This window comes from Pygocentrus nattereri, chromosome 18 (assembly GCF_015220715.1).
Source record: "Pygocentrus nattereri isolate fPygNat1 chromosome 18, fPygNat1.pri, whole genome shotgun sequence".
NCBI classification, from domain to species: domain Eukaryota; kingdom Metazoa; phylum Chordata; class Actinopteri; order Characiformes; family Serrasalmidae; genus Pygocentrus; species Pygocentrus nattereri.
This window is the reverse complement of record NC_051228.1, coordinates 30,111,406-30,125,421: the sequence shown is the minus strand read 5'-3', so window position 1 is coordinate 30,125,421 and position 14,016 is coordinate 30,111,406. Positions and strand designations below refer to the sequence as shown.

Genomic DNA, 14,016 nt, shown 5'->3' with positions numbered 1-14,016 from the left:
CTACTCCAAGACTACACCTAAGTGATGTCCTCAACATGCAGATGTAGAAAGCAAGAGACCTCGAGGTTTCTGGGTTTAAAAGTGTGCAGTTGAGACAGACTAATGTGATGTGCAGGTTCTGCATGTGTTAGACCCAGTGAGATTATGTTATTTTAGCAGACAGAGCTTTGGACTAGTCCTTTTTTTATCCTTTTCTTTAATTCTTTTGAACCAGTTGACAAGTCCAAAAGAATCAAGCATTTTTGCATATCTTTGCAATGTTTTAAACCCATCTTAGTCTGAAAACTTATAATAAAATTCGAATAATATACCTTTTACATGCAAACTTACCACCAAAGTTGGGATGTAATAGAATACAAGTATTGGGAATGTTCAATTATTTCATGTTAAATTTGATTTAACATGAAATTTAACAAATCAAAAAAGGAAACTCTTTTAAAGTCACTGAATGTCGTGAAGTAAACACGCCCATTAGACAAACTCTAAAGAGGACCTCCTTTAACACTTCCTGTTACGATCCTGCTGAAGCCTGAGTGGACTGATAAATAGATATGATGAGCCAGTTATTAATCTCAATACTGAGCTCATTTGAGGGCTGATCACACTAAAAATCTCCTCAATAGTGGATATGTTTGTGAGTGATACGCTTAGGAGTGGGGTTGTGCTGAAGAGAAAAAAATTGTTGAGAATTTTCAAAACTCAATTTAAATGATAAACTAATCTGTGAAAGATATTAGCAAAAGAAGCAGATGAAGAAACCTGCCCACTATTACTAGTGAGGAACGAATTAAGTGAGGGTGTGAATTAAGTAAACATAGATTAACAACAACAACAGCAATAATAAATAAATGAATTAAAAAGCTTTTCCCATGTGCCTCAGTCAATTCACTCAATAGCTAGCTAACATAACACAAGATAGTGAATAGTGCATGCATTGAACTGATGTAGCACACGCTGTAAGGAATTTCGTTGTATATGGGGGAGACATGTGAATAAAGTTGACTTCACTGGGAAGACGATTAGTTTTTAATTACCTGGTTTATTGAAACGGAGAGTTGGAAGGAATCGGCTCCGTAATCTGAATCAATTAGTTTTGAAGATGTTCATTGAATCAGAGAGTTGGAAGGAATCGGTTCGGTAATCTGAATCAATTAGTTTTGAAGATGTTCATTGAATCGGGGAGTTGAAAGGAATCGCTTCGGTAATCTGAATCAGTTAGTTTTGAAGATGTTCATTGAATCAAAGAGTTGGAAGGAATCGGCTCGGTAATCTGAATCAATTCGTTTTGAAGATGTTCATTGAATCAGAGAGTTGGAAGGAATCGGTTCGGTAATCTGAATCAATTAGATTTGAAGATGTTCATTGAATCAAAGAGTTGGAAGGAATCGGTTCGGTAATCTGAATCAATTAGTTTTGAAGATGTTCATTGAATCGGGGAGTTGAAAGGAATCGCTTCGGTAATCTGAATCAGTTAGTTTTGAAGAAGATGTTCATTGAATCGGAGAGTTGGAAGGAATCGGCTCGGTAAACGGAATCGGACGTCTCTTCCCCACCATCGTCATTTTAAACGCAGTCTAAATCCCGCGAGAACTGGTGGTGTCGCGCCATTTTACCCGAGCCCTTTCCCTGTGCGTTCGTGTGGCGTCGGCTTTGTCAGGAGCTGCTCTGGTTCGGCGCGCTTAGCTTTTCCCTCCAAACAGGCGACGTTACGGCAGAGTGTGGAGAAACCGCAGCTTTCCAGGCCGTGCAGTATAACGTGCGCGGTAAGTCTGGCTTAATTACTGGTTCGGCGTAATTAGCTTAATACGGCGCTTTTAAAAAATGCTGCATCATTCCGATCATGGCGTTCGGCGCGCGGCCTACAAAGGCGCTTAGCATAGCTAGCATTAGCTAACTAGCCTAACTAGCCGAATTTCCTTACATGACTTCACATTCATCAACTCATAAGATTAACGTCAAATTGTCTCGTGTTTTTTTAAAAAAATTTTTTGATTAAAATTTTGAAACCAAATCGTTGTGTTTGTCGAGACGTAAAGCGCTCGTTAGCTAGCTAACTGTTAGTGTTATGTGCTATTTAAAACCTTTCCTTGGTAAAATGTGAAAAGTTGGAGGACTAACTAACCTGTGTTGCTAATAGTAGCGCCTTTTGATATTTATACGATGGTTAACATGGGTATTTTGTCTTATATTTGGTGCTGGTCCATATGTTGGCTGTCTCTAAAGTAGCGTTAACTAGTTAGCTACTAACTTAGCGACCCATGTGGCTGGGTGCAAAGACCTGTTAGTGAAAGAAAGTCTAACTAGAATAGTGAAGTTGTCTGGTTATGGAATAGTCTTAAGTAGCCAGCTTCAAATAGTTATTTAAGATCCGACCTGTTGCTTTAAGCCATGTCTATATATTTGGATGACCTAATTTATTTATTCTCTTGTAAGTTCTCCAAGTCGGCGTGATAATGAAGTGCATGTGCCCATGAGACGCTGAACATCATTTGTATTTAAATATTTGCTTTGTTCTGCTTGTTTTTACAGATTGTCTAAAACAGAATCTAGAGGAGGGGGAGGACTAGCCGAATAATCAGAGCAGCGATGATCACCAGAAAAAGAGGAAGAGTCTCCAGTAACAACACTGATGCCATGTATTCGAGTCATGAGGAGCGTGACAGTGCCTTGAAAATTGCTTCTGAAAGTGTCATGTGTGAACAAACCTCACCAGAAAGTGATACAAATGACTGGGGACTAGATGACCTGTTAGGCTCTGATTTCAGCTGGGCTTTAGACGATGACGCACTTACTTCGCTGTCAGATATCGGAACACAAGATCCAGTTTTAACTGCAGAAGAGAGGATGGATCAGGCTTTGAATGTGTCCATTTCCGATAACAGAGGATCAACACAGAGGCAGAAACTGCAAGTTCTCTCCGGCCGCATCAACAAGAATGCCTTGGCGGCGAGAATGAACCGGCTGAAGAAGAAAGAGTATTTGAATGGTTTGGAGCAGCGTGTTGGATTGTTGACATCTGAAAATCGGCTTCTCAAGCAGGAAAACAGCAGCCTGAACAAAAGAGTGGAAGAACTGGAGAATGAGACTAGGTACCTGAGAGCTGTGTTGGCCAATGAGAGCATGTTGGCTCAGCTGTTGTCCAGATTAAGCGGTGTGAACGGCATGAAATTTTCTACCTCACTTTTCCAGGAGTCCAGTGAGAATGACCACGATTATGCCATGAAGAGAGTGAAGGTGGAGGACAAAGGTGCAGCAGGCGGTGTCTGTCTGCATGTGGACAAAGACCACGTCTCTGTGGAATTCTGCACTAAATGTGCAGAGAGTGCAAGCTCTTCGCTTAAAATGTAGGGTCAAGTATCTTACCTTTTCAGCGTTTCCTGAGACTGAACTAAATACATGATGTAATGAACATCGAGGGGACATCACAACAATAGTTGTCAGATGTCAAGAATTAACTGTTTTAAGGACTTGAATGGCTTGTATATAAAATGTGCTTTGATTACAAGTTACTGCTAAACTTTCTGGTAGTTTTCTTCTAGGTGCTTGGTCTGCCCTGCAGGATGAGTGGGTTTCAGAACATCCAAGACTACCTGAATCCATGGTAAGGATCAAGATGTAGAAGACTGCTCAGAAATCAGTCTGCTGAGATGTTCTGCAGTGCCCTCTGCCAGTTCAAGGCTCAATACGAACTTATAAATACTTTCCTGAAATTGTGAAATGTTTTTTGTTTTGTCAACATTTCGGAACTTTTCTGTTTAACACTGAGGATGATAGTTGTTTGAGTTAAGAAATAAAGAGGGCTAATAAATCAGTAGTTATTGAAACTTGTTTAAAATAATGTAAGTAGGTGATGTTTCACAAAGGGTGTTTGTAGACATTAATAGCAATTGGAGGTGTGGACTGAGGATTGATTTAAGAAAGTAGCTTGCTTGTTTTGCTAAAATTAAACCCTTTGTGAAACATCACTATTTTCTTGGAGGATGTTTTTCATGTAGCCCCCTTATTTTTCTTTATGCTAAAGTGGATTTGCTGTGGGGAAAGCTGAAGAATCGGGACCAGCAGCTTGCATCATGGCCTTCTAAATTTAAAAAGGTAGTACAAAGGAGTGTAAGTTAAAGCTTTTACTGGTACTCCCATCACACTGCAGTTAAATATGTACATCTGCACCATTGTTTATAGATGAGTGTTAGAACTATGTACATATCAGACATTACAGTGAACAGATTTTATATTTACACAAAAAGCACTTCAGCTTTATCTTCACAAGACAAGGAAAAGGATTTGTTTGGAAATAAGATTGTCATTTGTATTTTGTTAAGCGATGCATTGTGTATTGAGATGTATTCGAAACCCAAAGAATGTTTAGTAACTTGGATATCAGTATCTGGAAATAAATCATATTTTTATCATCCACTCCTTTGGGCAATGTACATTGCTTTATCATATTAACCATTCTCCTCTTCTCTTTTTAAACAGCAGTTTCTTCATTCTCTGCAATGGTCTTATCCTTCTTCTTTTCTAAGTGGATAAAGAGTGGTAAAAGTCCTTCTTTCAACTTGAGTGAATACAGACCCTCAAACCCAACATATAACTGCCCTGGGTGGGTTAGAGCAGGGGAACCTTGCCCATAAATGGCTGGTGATGTTCCAGGCATCTTCAGACAATATGAAGCACATGGCCAGCACAGAACACACAGACAAATCAGTTTGGCAGGAGCACAAGCTCAGGCCCATTTTTGCACTTCTGATGATTTCTCCTTATTCCCACCAGATTAGTATAGGCAGCTTTAAAAACAGAAATTTTAAGATGTATTGAGATCACGGCTAGAAACGGGACTGAAATGAGATGCTATTGTGTTGCATATTAAAGGTGGTTTCAGATTTATAGTCATGGGTTAATGGACTAGCCACCCCTCAACGAGATTTTTACATTTATTTATAAACGTCTTTTGGGCCCTCTGTTGGACCTTGAGATAAGTGCAATCTAAAATAGTTGCTTTTAAAGCAACAAGCCTATTACAGCTCTATTGGTCTACAGTTTTAAAAAAAACTTAATGTTTAATAGGTAAAAAGTCTGGGTTATACCATCAACTCAGATTGAACAAATCACAAACTGATTCTTTTTTTTATGCTAAATTCTAATGATTACCTGAGGTTTTATTTTTTGACAGTCAAAGATTGTGAGAAAATATTTACATAAGTTGCAGTAGTTGACTTTTGCTGTATTTGCTGCTATTCAGCAAGCATGCTATGGTACTCATTCCATTCTTCAAGTACAAGGTTGTGAATAGTTTAAAACCAAGTACTCAGTAGATGCATCAACAGTTGTAGTAATAGTAACTACTGCAGAACAAATGAATAGATAAAATTAAAGCAGACAAACTACATAAATGCTTCTTCAGTGGGGAAAATGGTATGGTCACGGTGTCCCTCGTATGGTGGCACTGTCAGTTTGCAGCAACATATTTGAAACTTCAGGTTCCTGTTTTCACAATTTTGGGATATAATTTTTTTTCACTTTGATCATGTCTAATGTTGGGGTACCACCTACACATTGAAGGAAAAAGTGCAGCTCTGTCTAGACCTCATCGCTTGCCAGTGATGTTAGGGAGGAGATCCAGTGGAGACCCAAGGAAAATATAGATCATTTTTGTCATGAAGGTCATGCTGATTGTAGTTTGCTGCTTTAATTTTGCTAAAAGTACTATTTGTAAATTAAAGAAAGGTCCTACTCGTGAATGATAGCCATCCATACTTTGTCTATTTGAATCAAGTTGTCATGCCATATCTGGTATTGCATTTCTAGCTGGAGGACCGATAAAAATCTCTTTTGATCTTGGTATCCCCACAATTGTGGAATTTATTTCAAAGGTACATGGAGTAACTCCTGTTTGCTTAGTTAAATAAATCACAAGCTAAGGCTGAGTTCTATCATAATGGTATATAACTAAGACTTGTGCTACAGTTAATTTAGGACTTGCTCAAATGTTTACTTGGTGAGGAGAGAGGAAACATCTAGGGATTAAGAACTTTATTGCTAGAGAGGTGTTTTCCCTAATGCAGTTTAAATGTGTAGTGAACAGTTGGTATTAAAGTAGAAGTTTTAAATTTATTTTTTCAGAAGCATTGGAGGAAGAAAGTATAAAACTTCAAATTTGCACTGGTTTTATAAGTCATCTGAAACCTGAATCCATTTTTGTTTACTAAACATTTCTAGGTGTTGCTGTATCATGTTAGAGAAAACTGCAGGTACAGTATAGATTGAAGCTTGCATCACAAGGAAAGAAAATGTTGAGGGCCATGACGACAATTTCATATTGATCCAGCATAACAGTAACTGAAAAGTAAATATAACTCATTAAATGTCTTTTGGATTTCATTTAGTTCCTACTTGTAGGTGTGGTTGCTGATTTTGGTTCAGGGATTGTGTGAGTACCACATATGTAGATGGGGAACTGAAAAGGGACTACTTTTCGTGACCCAAATGGAGTCTAAACCTATAAATATTTTTTTATGATGAAGCATTGCAGTTTAGTACAAGATTACACACTTAACAAAATGGCATATTTAAGGAGGGGAAATGGAGATCACACATTTTAATGTTTCAATGGTTAATAATGGTATCAAAAACAAACTACAGCATTTCTTGCATACAATTCTTAAGTTCTGATGTGTTACAAAGCTGGATTCCTGAGTTTCGCCAGGAAACTTAAGCCCGAGGCCAAGCCTGTCTAAGGAAAAAGGCTGAGGGACATTCTTGTTGGACCATTCTCTAAATTGGGCTTAAATTATCTGGCTAACTCATATTCTACTATCCTGGCTTAATGGCTTAGTCATGAAGCTCCTCACTCTCTGAATCTGGTAATTTAAGCAGCTTCAGATAAATATCAAAGTGCTTGGAACTTAGGTAAGTACCAAACAGAGCCTGTAGTAGCAGTATGGCATACATTTTCTGCACAATGGGTTTGCTCAGATTCTTCCAGAAACGTAGTATGTTTCCCTTCTCTGGCATTGGAGTGCTGTTGTACCTAGAAAGCAATTGGGGTGACATTTAAACGTTACTGTTTTCTGTATGTCTAAATAATGCTAGTGTAAAGTAAAGATAGACCACATACCTGGCTGCAAGTCCAGCGTTTACAGGTAATGCCAACAAAATGGGGTATACACCACCACCAACCACACCCACTAAAGCACCTCTAATCAGGGCACAAGTTGGGCAGTTCAGGTCTCCTGCAGTGGGAAAAGCAGTCACAACACATCACAGCTCTTACTTGGGGGACTCTATCCCAACTATCTATCCTAAGATCTTACCTGATAACAAAGGATTGCTGACAGCTGCAGTGTATAATGCCACAGTTGTCAGAAAAGGGAGAACTGCCATTGGAAGACTTGAGGTAAATCTTCCTTGAGTGACATTGAGTGCACGTCGATAAAAACTATTTGCAATCAAACCAGCAAAGGCGGCATTGCCACCTAAATAGATCGGGCCATATACAAAGAATTTTCTGTTGGTGGGAAAAAAAACAATTTGTATTTTAATAGTCACAGGACAGTCGTTTCAGTTTTTAATTCACTATTTTTGGTATCACATTTACAGTTTGAACAAGTAAAAATCTTAGTACTACTAAAACCATGAAATTCGATGTGAAAAACCGAACTGTAATGTCAAAGTTAAACATTTAGTCGAAATTATTTACTATGTAAAATGAAAGTTCGGACTTGATAATACATGCATTTTTCTAGTTCATTTTAATGAGGATTTTTTTCTAGTATGTGCTTATCTAGTTTTCACGACAGATTTGAATTATTACGAGGCAAAATTTATCATTTTCTAGCGAAAATATTGAAACGTTGAAAAATTAGTACATGTTGACAACTGTATCAAGAAAACTTAATTCCTATCAAACTACTGTATTAAAATCTAACGTTTAAGTTATTGGTAATGACAGAAGCAGAGGTTTCATGTTCATACCTGTCAAATTCTGGTAACCTTTCGATTTTTTTGGAGAGCATTTCCATAAGGGCGCCTCTGGACATGGGCTGGCCTTGACCGGTGTCTTTCAGCGACATGTTTTGTTCATGTGCTCTAATAAAGAAAAAGAAAAACAATCAGGTAATGCGGCTACTTACGTCTCAACAGCGGTTTTCGACAAGACGAGCGTTTATTTGGCATGAAACAACTGCAAAACCTTAACCTACATGACCTACAACAGAAAGGAGGAGCATCTGAGCAGTTCCTGACAAAAACACTGCACACGTTCTCCTCAAACACGGCTTGCATTACAGCTACATCGCACATGCAGCTGTGTGCTTCGCTGTATTATCACTTACCTTGTAGTTCCTTCAAAACATAAACAAATCCAGTGGTAACTCTCCTTAATTCAATATTCCTCCTCAACACAACCAGGGCGCAGCCATGTCTCACCACATGTTAATGCGAACCTTCACCCCACGAGATTCAGGAACGAAAAGGCCCCTCGGATTGGCCAATTGTCCCGCAAGCGGGTGGAATCAGCGCACACCATTGGCGATTGCAGCTGTCAATAAATTCGGGGCGTGTAGTGTCCCGCCCTCTGGTTGCTAAGGCGAAACTGCTGTTGCTGCTGCTGCTGCTGCTGCTATTGCTGCACTCGCCGTACAGAGTCTCCACACAGCCAGCCTGGACAGAGATGCCCTGAAGCCAAACAGAGACAGACAGCTGTATGGTGGGACACATGTAGAGTGAACTGTAGTCACCGGACGTTTTAAGAGGCTCTTTTTCGGAATGACTGGAATTTAGGGGTGTATTTGGAGTGTAGAGGGCCACGCGTTTTCACTCCGCTAGCCTCAACTTGCAGGTGTTTTCCGACAGGCGTCGCACCGACAAGCTGCTGTTTGCTCGGTGGCATTAGCCCTGAACAGCAAGAGGGTTTAATAATTCAGCTATTCGGAAACATATTTGTTTTTACCTCATACACTCCGGTTGTTGCGGTTGCCAACGTTAAATGCTGTTGTTTAACTTCGCAGCCAACTGTTTTCATCGAGCACTGTACTGCTGTTACCTGACTTAAATTAGCCTGCTCCGGCTTAACATTATTCAGAATGCAAGCTAGTGAATGTGGAGTGTCTGCAGAGCCTGTAAGTAAAGTCGACTCTGATGATTTTCTTTTGAAATATACACAGTTCTTGCTTTGATAACAATTTGTTGTTTGTTAGTGTTGTTTACTAATAGTCCATACTGTAAACCATAACTACAAACATAGAGCCCAGTGTTGGTTTTTTAAAAACTTGTGTCGGTTATTCGAACTTAGCTAATTGTAACTAGTCAAGTTAGCGGAAGAAAAATATGTATATCTCACTGGGTTTAGACCTGGCACCAGTAAGTAACAATAATTCTTTCCAAAATCGACAATAATACGATAAAAAATCTGATGTATATAGTGCTGTGGAATACTTATATAATACTATAGGTTTTATCCCTGAATAAATGTAGTAGTTTACTGTCCAATAATAATCTGTAACACTTGTGTAGTTCCCTGGAGTGAAACACTTAATAATTGTTCAACCAATTGTCAAGAATTGGTTAATCCATGTTCAAACTATACACAAATGTATAAATCCAAGAGTGATTGATAGTCTACAAAAAAAATAGGTTATAAGTTCGGATCTTCCTGCACCTCTTAATATTAGATTGACCTGCGACTGATGTCAGTGTCCATTTTAAATCTTCTCTCATTGCATTATCATGCACGCATGATCCAGGAGGCGATGGACTCTTGTCTGCCTTGAAAATCACAAACATTTGCAATGAAGAGGATAACCAAAGGCCTTGTAGATTTGTTGATGGTGAGGGAATACCATGTAAACGTTGACGAGCTGTAAGCAAACACGTGAATGACAGTTAGGAGTGTGGCACCATGGCTTTTCCAAATGCACCCTCTTCACACATGGGAAGTATGCCCTGTTTTCCTTAACAAAACATGTTTCACTTTCACGGACTGAATCACACACAGGTGGATCGTCCTGCGTATCGGATTATGAGTTCCCTGCGTTCAAAGCTGATACTCAGCAGTCATGCAGCTAGAGCCTGAGGTTGCTTTCACACGCCCTTTCCGTTGCTGTTATGACGGCTCCATTGCTTTGGCCTGTTGGATCTCAAAGCTGCAAGCTGGCGCTGGAGAGCTAAATGGCCAGTAAGGCACCGCTTTAGCAGTTTTACAGGAATTTTTTTTGACACCCCCAGAGCCCCTCAGATGAAGTGGGAACGTTTGTGTCTTGGTCTCATCACTGGCAGTCCCACACGGATCTAGAGAAGCAAGTATGCCTTTAAGAAAAAGAGGTGAGGAGAAAAAGACCCCACATTACTGGACCTTACTTTTATCCACTCAGAATTTTTTGTCAGTGCATATTGATGTTAAACTGAGGTCTTTACTCTAACAAGACACAGTAAACCACATTTGTGGCAAATCTTGGCAAAATTAGATTGAATCTTGGATTTTGTGATGGCCTTTTCAGTCATAATTATTGGATTCATGATCACATTTGTGTTGTACATTGGTGGAAATGGAACTCATGTTGTAATTACAGTCTACAGTATAGATAAACTAGTATAAATAGACTCCAGTATGGACTGCACTGCTGTCCTCCGATGATCTCAGATATGATGTGGTGATGTTTCAGATGCAACACATTTAACTGATGCAAACATTTTTGACATTTAACTGTCACATTTTAGTTGTGCAGTGAGCTTCATGTTTTATGTGTCAAGACTGCTTCTGTTTTAAAGCCTGTGTCAAGGGGAAGGTTTCACTAACGAGCACACAGACGTTAGAAACAAAACTGCCTTCTGATTTGGGACAGAATTAAATTTGCCCAGCAATGATCATGTGAAATCTAGAAATGAAGAGCTGCCCACAGGTAAATGGGACCAAAAGCCTGGATACTAAGTTGTCTTAGACACTAGGCACAAAGTGCATCAAAAAGTGCACCACTTCTTTGATAATGAGGAAGCATATCTACTCTATATAAGCAACAAAACAGTGTTGCATTGTATTACTATGAGTGTTATACTAAATACGGTCAAAGAAGAAAAGTTTTTCTCGTTACATTGACTTCCATTTTCTGTGTCAACAGTGTAATTAGATAATGAAATTAGTGTATGCATGTTGGTTATTTTTTTTACTCCACGCTCTTAAAAATAAATGTGACAAAAAGAGTTATTTGGAGTGATGCTACTAAAGAACTAGTTTTGGTTTTCTAAAGAACTTATCAGTGGATGTATGTATTTATTTATTTAAAAAGAACCATTTAAACCACTCAACTTGAAGGGCTCTCTGACAAGTATGATGCTCATTCACTCTTATTTTACAAAGATACTAACATGGTGTGCCTGTCCTCACAGATACAGCCAGAGCTTTAGGGCTGCTGGAGGACTACTGCTCCAAGCTGAAGAAACCAGAGGAACAGCAGCTCAAAGCTGCCATTCAGCGAGTTGTGGGCATCTTCAGAAGTAGCCTCTTTCAGGCTCTCATAGGTGAGTCTTCACATGTTTGCTACGGGCGTGCCTAAGCGCAGAGAGGTTGTTTTTGCTTTCAGGAGAAATGGGGTCAGATGTAATGGGCCTGAAGACATGTTGTGCTTTGTTCAGAGCACAAAAAAACTTTTCCCATCGATTTTCACACTGTGGTTTATGTAACAAAAAACCTTGCTGGTTTGTCAAAGTGCATTGTCTTATTAATGTGTTGGTTCTCTCAATGTGTTATTTGCTGTTGTCACATGAGGTCTGGGCACAGTTAGTTCATTCTGAAGCACTGGACTCATTCTGCAGGTTTGGGCCTTTTCCCGTTATTTTTAGCCTTGCTGATGTGGCAGGAGATGGGGTGCCGAGACTCTGGACTTTTTCACGTGCTTCTCTAAATCTTTCTTTCACAGGGCTTTGTTGGGTGTAAAAGCACAAAATGAACAAGGCCTTAGATGCCCGTCTATTACCCTTGAGTCTTTTTAGTCTGTTGTATGGATTTTTGTCTGAACATTTGTTTTTCATTCTTTTTTCTAGTAAGTTCTTTCTTCAAGGTCATTTGGAGTTCTATGGCAAAACATAACAAATGCTGTTAGTGTGAGGTTGAAATCTAAGGGCCTGTTTCCCACACTGAGATTAGACCAAGAGCTGTAATAACTATGTCCACTAATACAACAGTGTCATGTTACCACTACGATTAATTGTCATGACAAATGTCAAAATATTAGATATCTTGACAACCTATATCACAAGCGGAAATTAACGGTGAGGGTAACATTACCCTGTTATATTACTGGACATATGACATTTCCCACAATGTATTTATGCCATAGTTATGTGGCTGGGTTCAAGTAAATTATTACCAGATTCCAAGTGTTCCAGGACTAAACACGTTTAGGAAACTGTATCGAGTTTGAGATTTAAAACTCGTTAATTTGTTTAATTTATTTGACTGCTTATTGACTCTGGCTTAGCTGGTGAGGTGAACTGGTTAATACACAAGACTGATGTGTTTGGACGTATCTTTGCATAGATGCAAACAATGGATTCAAGAATTATTACACAATGAGATTTGTCATTTCTCTGACAAGCTGATTTGCTCATTAGAACTTCTAATTGATTATGATTCACATCCAGTCCTTATCATGATCTCTGGTGCTATGCAGAATAAGCTTCATTTGAGCAATTAGAAATAAAATTCAGGTGTGATCAGAATGGAGGAGCCTGAAGATGTTAGAGACCCCTCTAATCTAACAGGTCTTGTGACTGTGGCCGTTGCTCCTGTGCTCTGTGTTTGAGAGGACTAGACAATATCACTGGACAATGTCACAGAATGACTTCTGTGCATTACACAGGTAGCCTCAGTCTCTGGCTTACGTTGTTCTGTTGGCGTACATGGAAAAGATTTAGTGCCTTATGTCCATCATGTTTTACCATGAAGCCTGCAAATTGTGGCCGTAGATCTGACCTATGCATTCCTGAAGCTCTTTCTGAACGGAATTAAAATAGAGATCAAGTTAAATACTCCTATACTAAAGTAGAAGCCACAGTACTCTTAATGCATTGTGATGTTGGGGGTCTTTCAGGAATATTTTAATAGGAGGTTATATTTCTGATGTTTTACTAGGCATGTAGAACCTTTCTCAGCAGATGTTGTATACTATACACACATTGAATCATGCTGACATACATGAAGTCATGCAAATGAAAATCACCATAGAGATTATACATAGAAAACTATATTTTCTGCTGCGTCATTGTTTCTGAAGACTGATGATAGATCTTTGGCATTTTATTGCTACATATTGTGATTGCAGTACAGACGTTGTGAGCTGTGAAAGTATTAAAGCAGGGATGGTTAAAAACATCCTGTGAACATTTATTAAATGGCACACAGAATTTCTGTGGTTCATTTCATGAGTAAAATAACTTGGAATGCTTAGTGTAGACATACATTGCAAGGTTTGTTGTATTTTCACCTTTTCTGATATAATGTTTAATATGCACAAATGTAGCCCAGGTTATAACAAAAACACTGTACATAGATCTGTACGAAGCGGCCACTGTCAGTATTTGTTTAAAATTTGTTTGATAAATGTACTCTTTTTGTCTAAATAATGCAATTATTTGTACATTTCACATTAATATATCAATATTTTGTCCATATGAATATTATGAATATTTATATATTAATGTGTCCATGTCTCAGATTCCTAATCCCTATTCGTTTTAAATTCATTCCTATTTTTTTGCCCATATCTCAAAAGACAGCCACTCCCTTTTTGTCCTCTGGGTAGAGCAAATGAACAGCCCTTCTTTGGAGATTCGGGATTTTCTAAGGTCATTAACCCCATACAGACCTGTGTAACCATAGTGGTGCTAGAGTTTATATTGAAATCAGAATATTATGAAACAAATCAACAAGTGGTTCTGATGGATTTACTTAATTAGCATTTATACAGGCTAGTAATTAATAGTGGAGAAGGTGTGAGGGTTTTTTTTTTTTTTTTTTTTTGAAAT

The 14,016-nt window shown here is 38.7% G+C and overlaps 3 protein-coding genes across 25 annotated transcripts in view; 2 read left to right on the top strand and 1 right to left on the bottom strand.

The window, feature by feature from the left end:
- The first annotated feature begins 1,600 nt into the window (after positions 1-1,600).
- On the top strand, positions 1,601-5,738 carry crebzf (CREB/ATF bZIP transcription factor). The gene is made up of 3 exons (XM_017692645.2): positions 1,601-1,763; positions 2,530-3,601; positions 4,022-5,738. Exon 2 carries the CDS (start codon positions 2,587-2,589, stop codon positions 3,346-3,348), a length of 762 nt encoding a protein of 253 aa, XP_017548134.1. The 5' UTR covers positions 1,601-1,763; positions 2,530-2,586; the 3' UTR covers positions 3,349-3,601; positions 4,022-5,738.
- Positions 5,739-6,150: 412 nt separating this feature from the next.
- tmem126a (transmembrane protein 126A) lies at positions 6,151-8,461 on the bottom strand. The gene is made up of 5 exons (XM_017692646.2): positions 8,331-8,461; positions 7,972-8,085; positions 7,311-7,504; positions 7,115-7,229; positions 6,151-7,027 (listed from the first exon to the last, which is right to left on the bottom strand). The coding sequence occupies exons 2-5, from the start codon at positions 8,067-8,069 to the stop codon at positions 6,829-6,831; spliced, it is 606 nt and encodes a 201-aa protein (XP_017548135.2). The 5' UTR covers positions 8,070-8,085; positions 8,331-8,461; the 3' UTR covers positions 6,151-6,828.
- Positions 8,462-8,572: 111 nt separating this feature from the next.
- Positions 8,573-14,016, top strand: part of dlg2 (discs, large homolog 2 (Drosophila)) — a 355,760-nt gene continuing 350,316 nt past the window's right edge. For 8 of the 23 annotated variants that reach the window (XM_017692659.2, XM_037547053.1, XM_017692655.2 and 5 more), the window contains exons 1-2: positions 8,574-10,317; positions 11,380-11,511. In XM_017692659.2, the coding sequence (XP_017548148.1) occupies positions 10,299-10,317; positions 11,380-11,511 (151 nt within the window). In that variant the 5' untranslated portion in view covers positions 8,574-10,298. Of the gene's footprint in view, positions 10,318-11,379; positions 11,512-14,016 lie in introns of all 23 variants that reach the window. The other 15 variants (XM_017692671.2, XM_017692676.2, XM_017692665.2 and 12 more) reach the window with 6 other exon arrangements.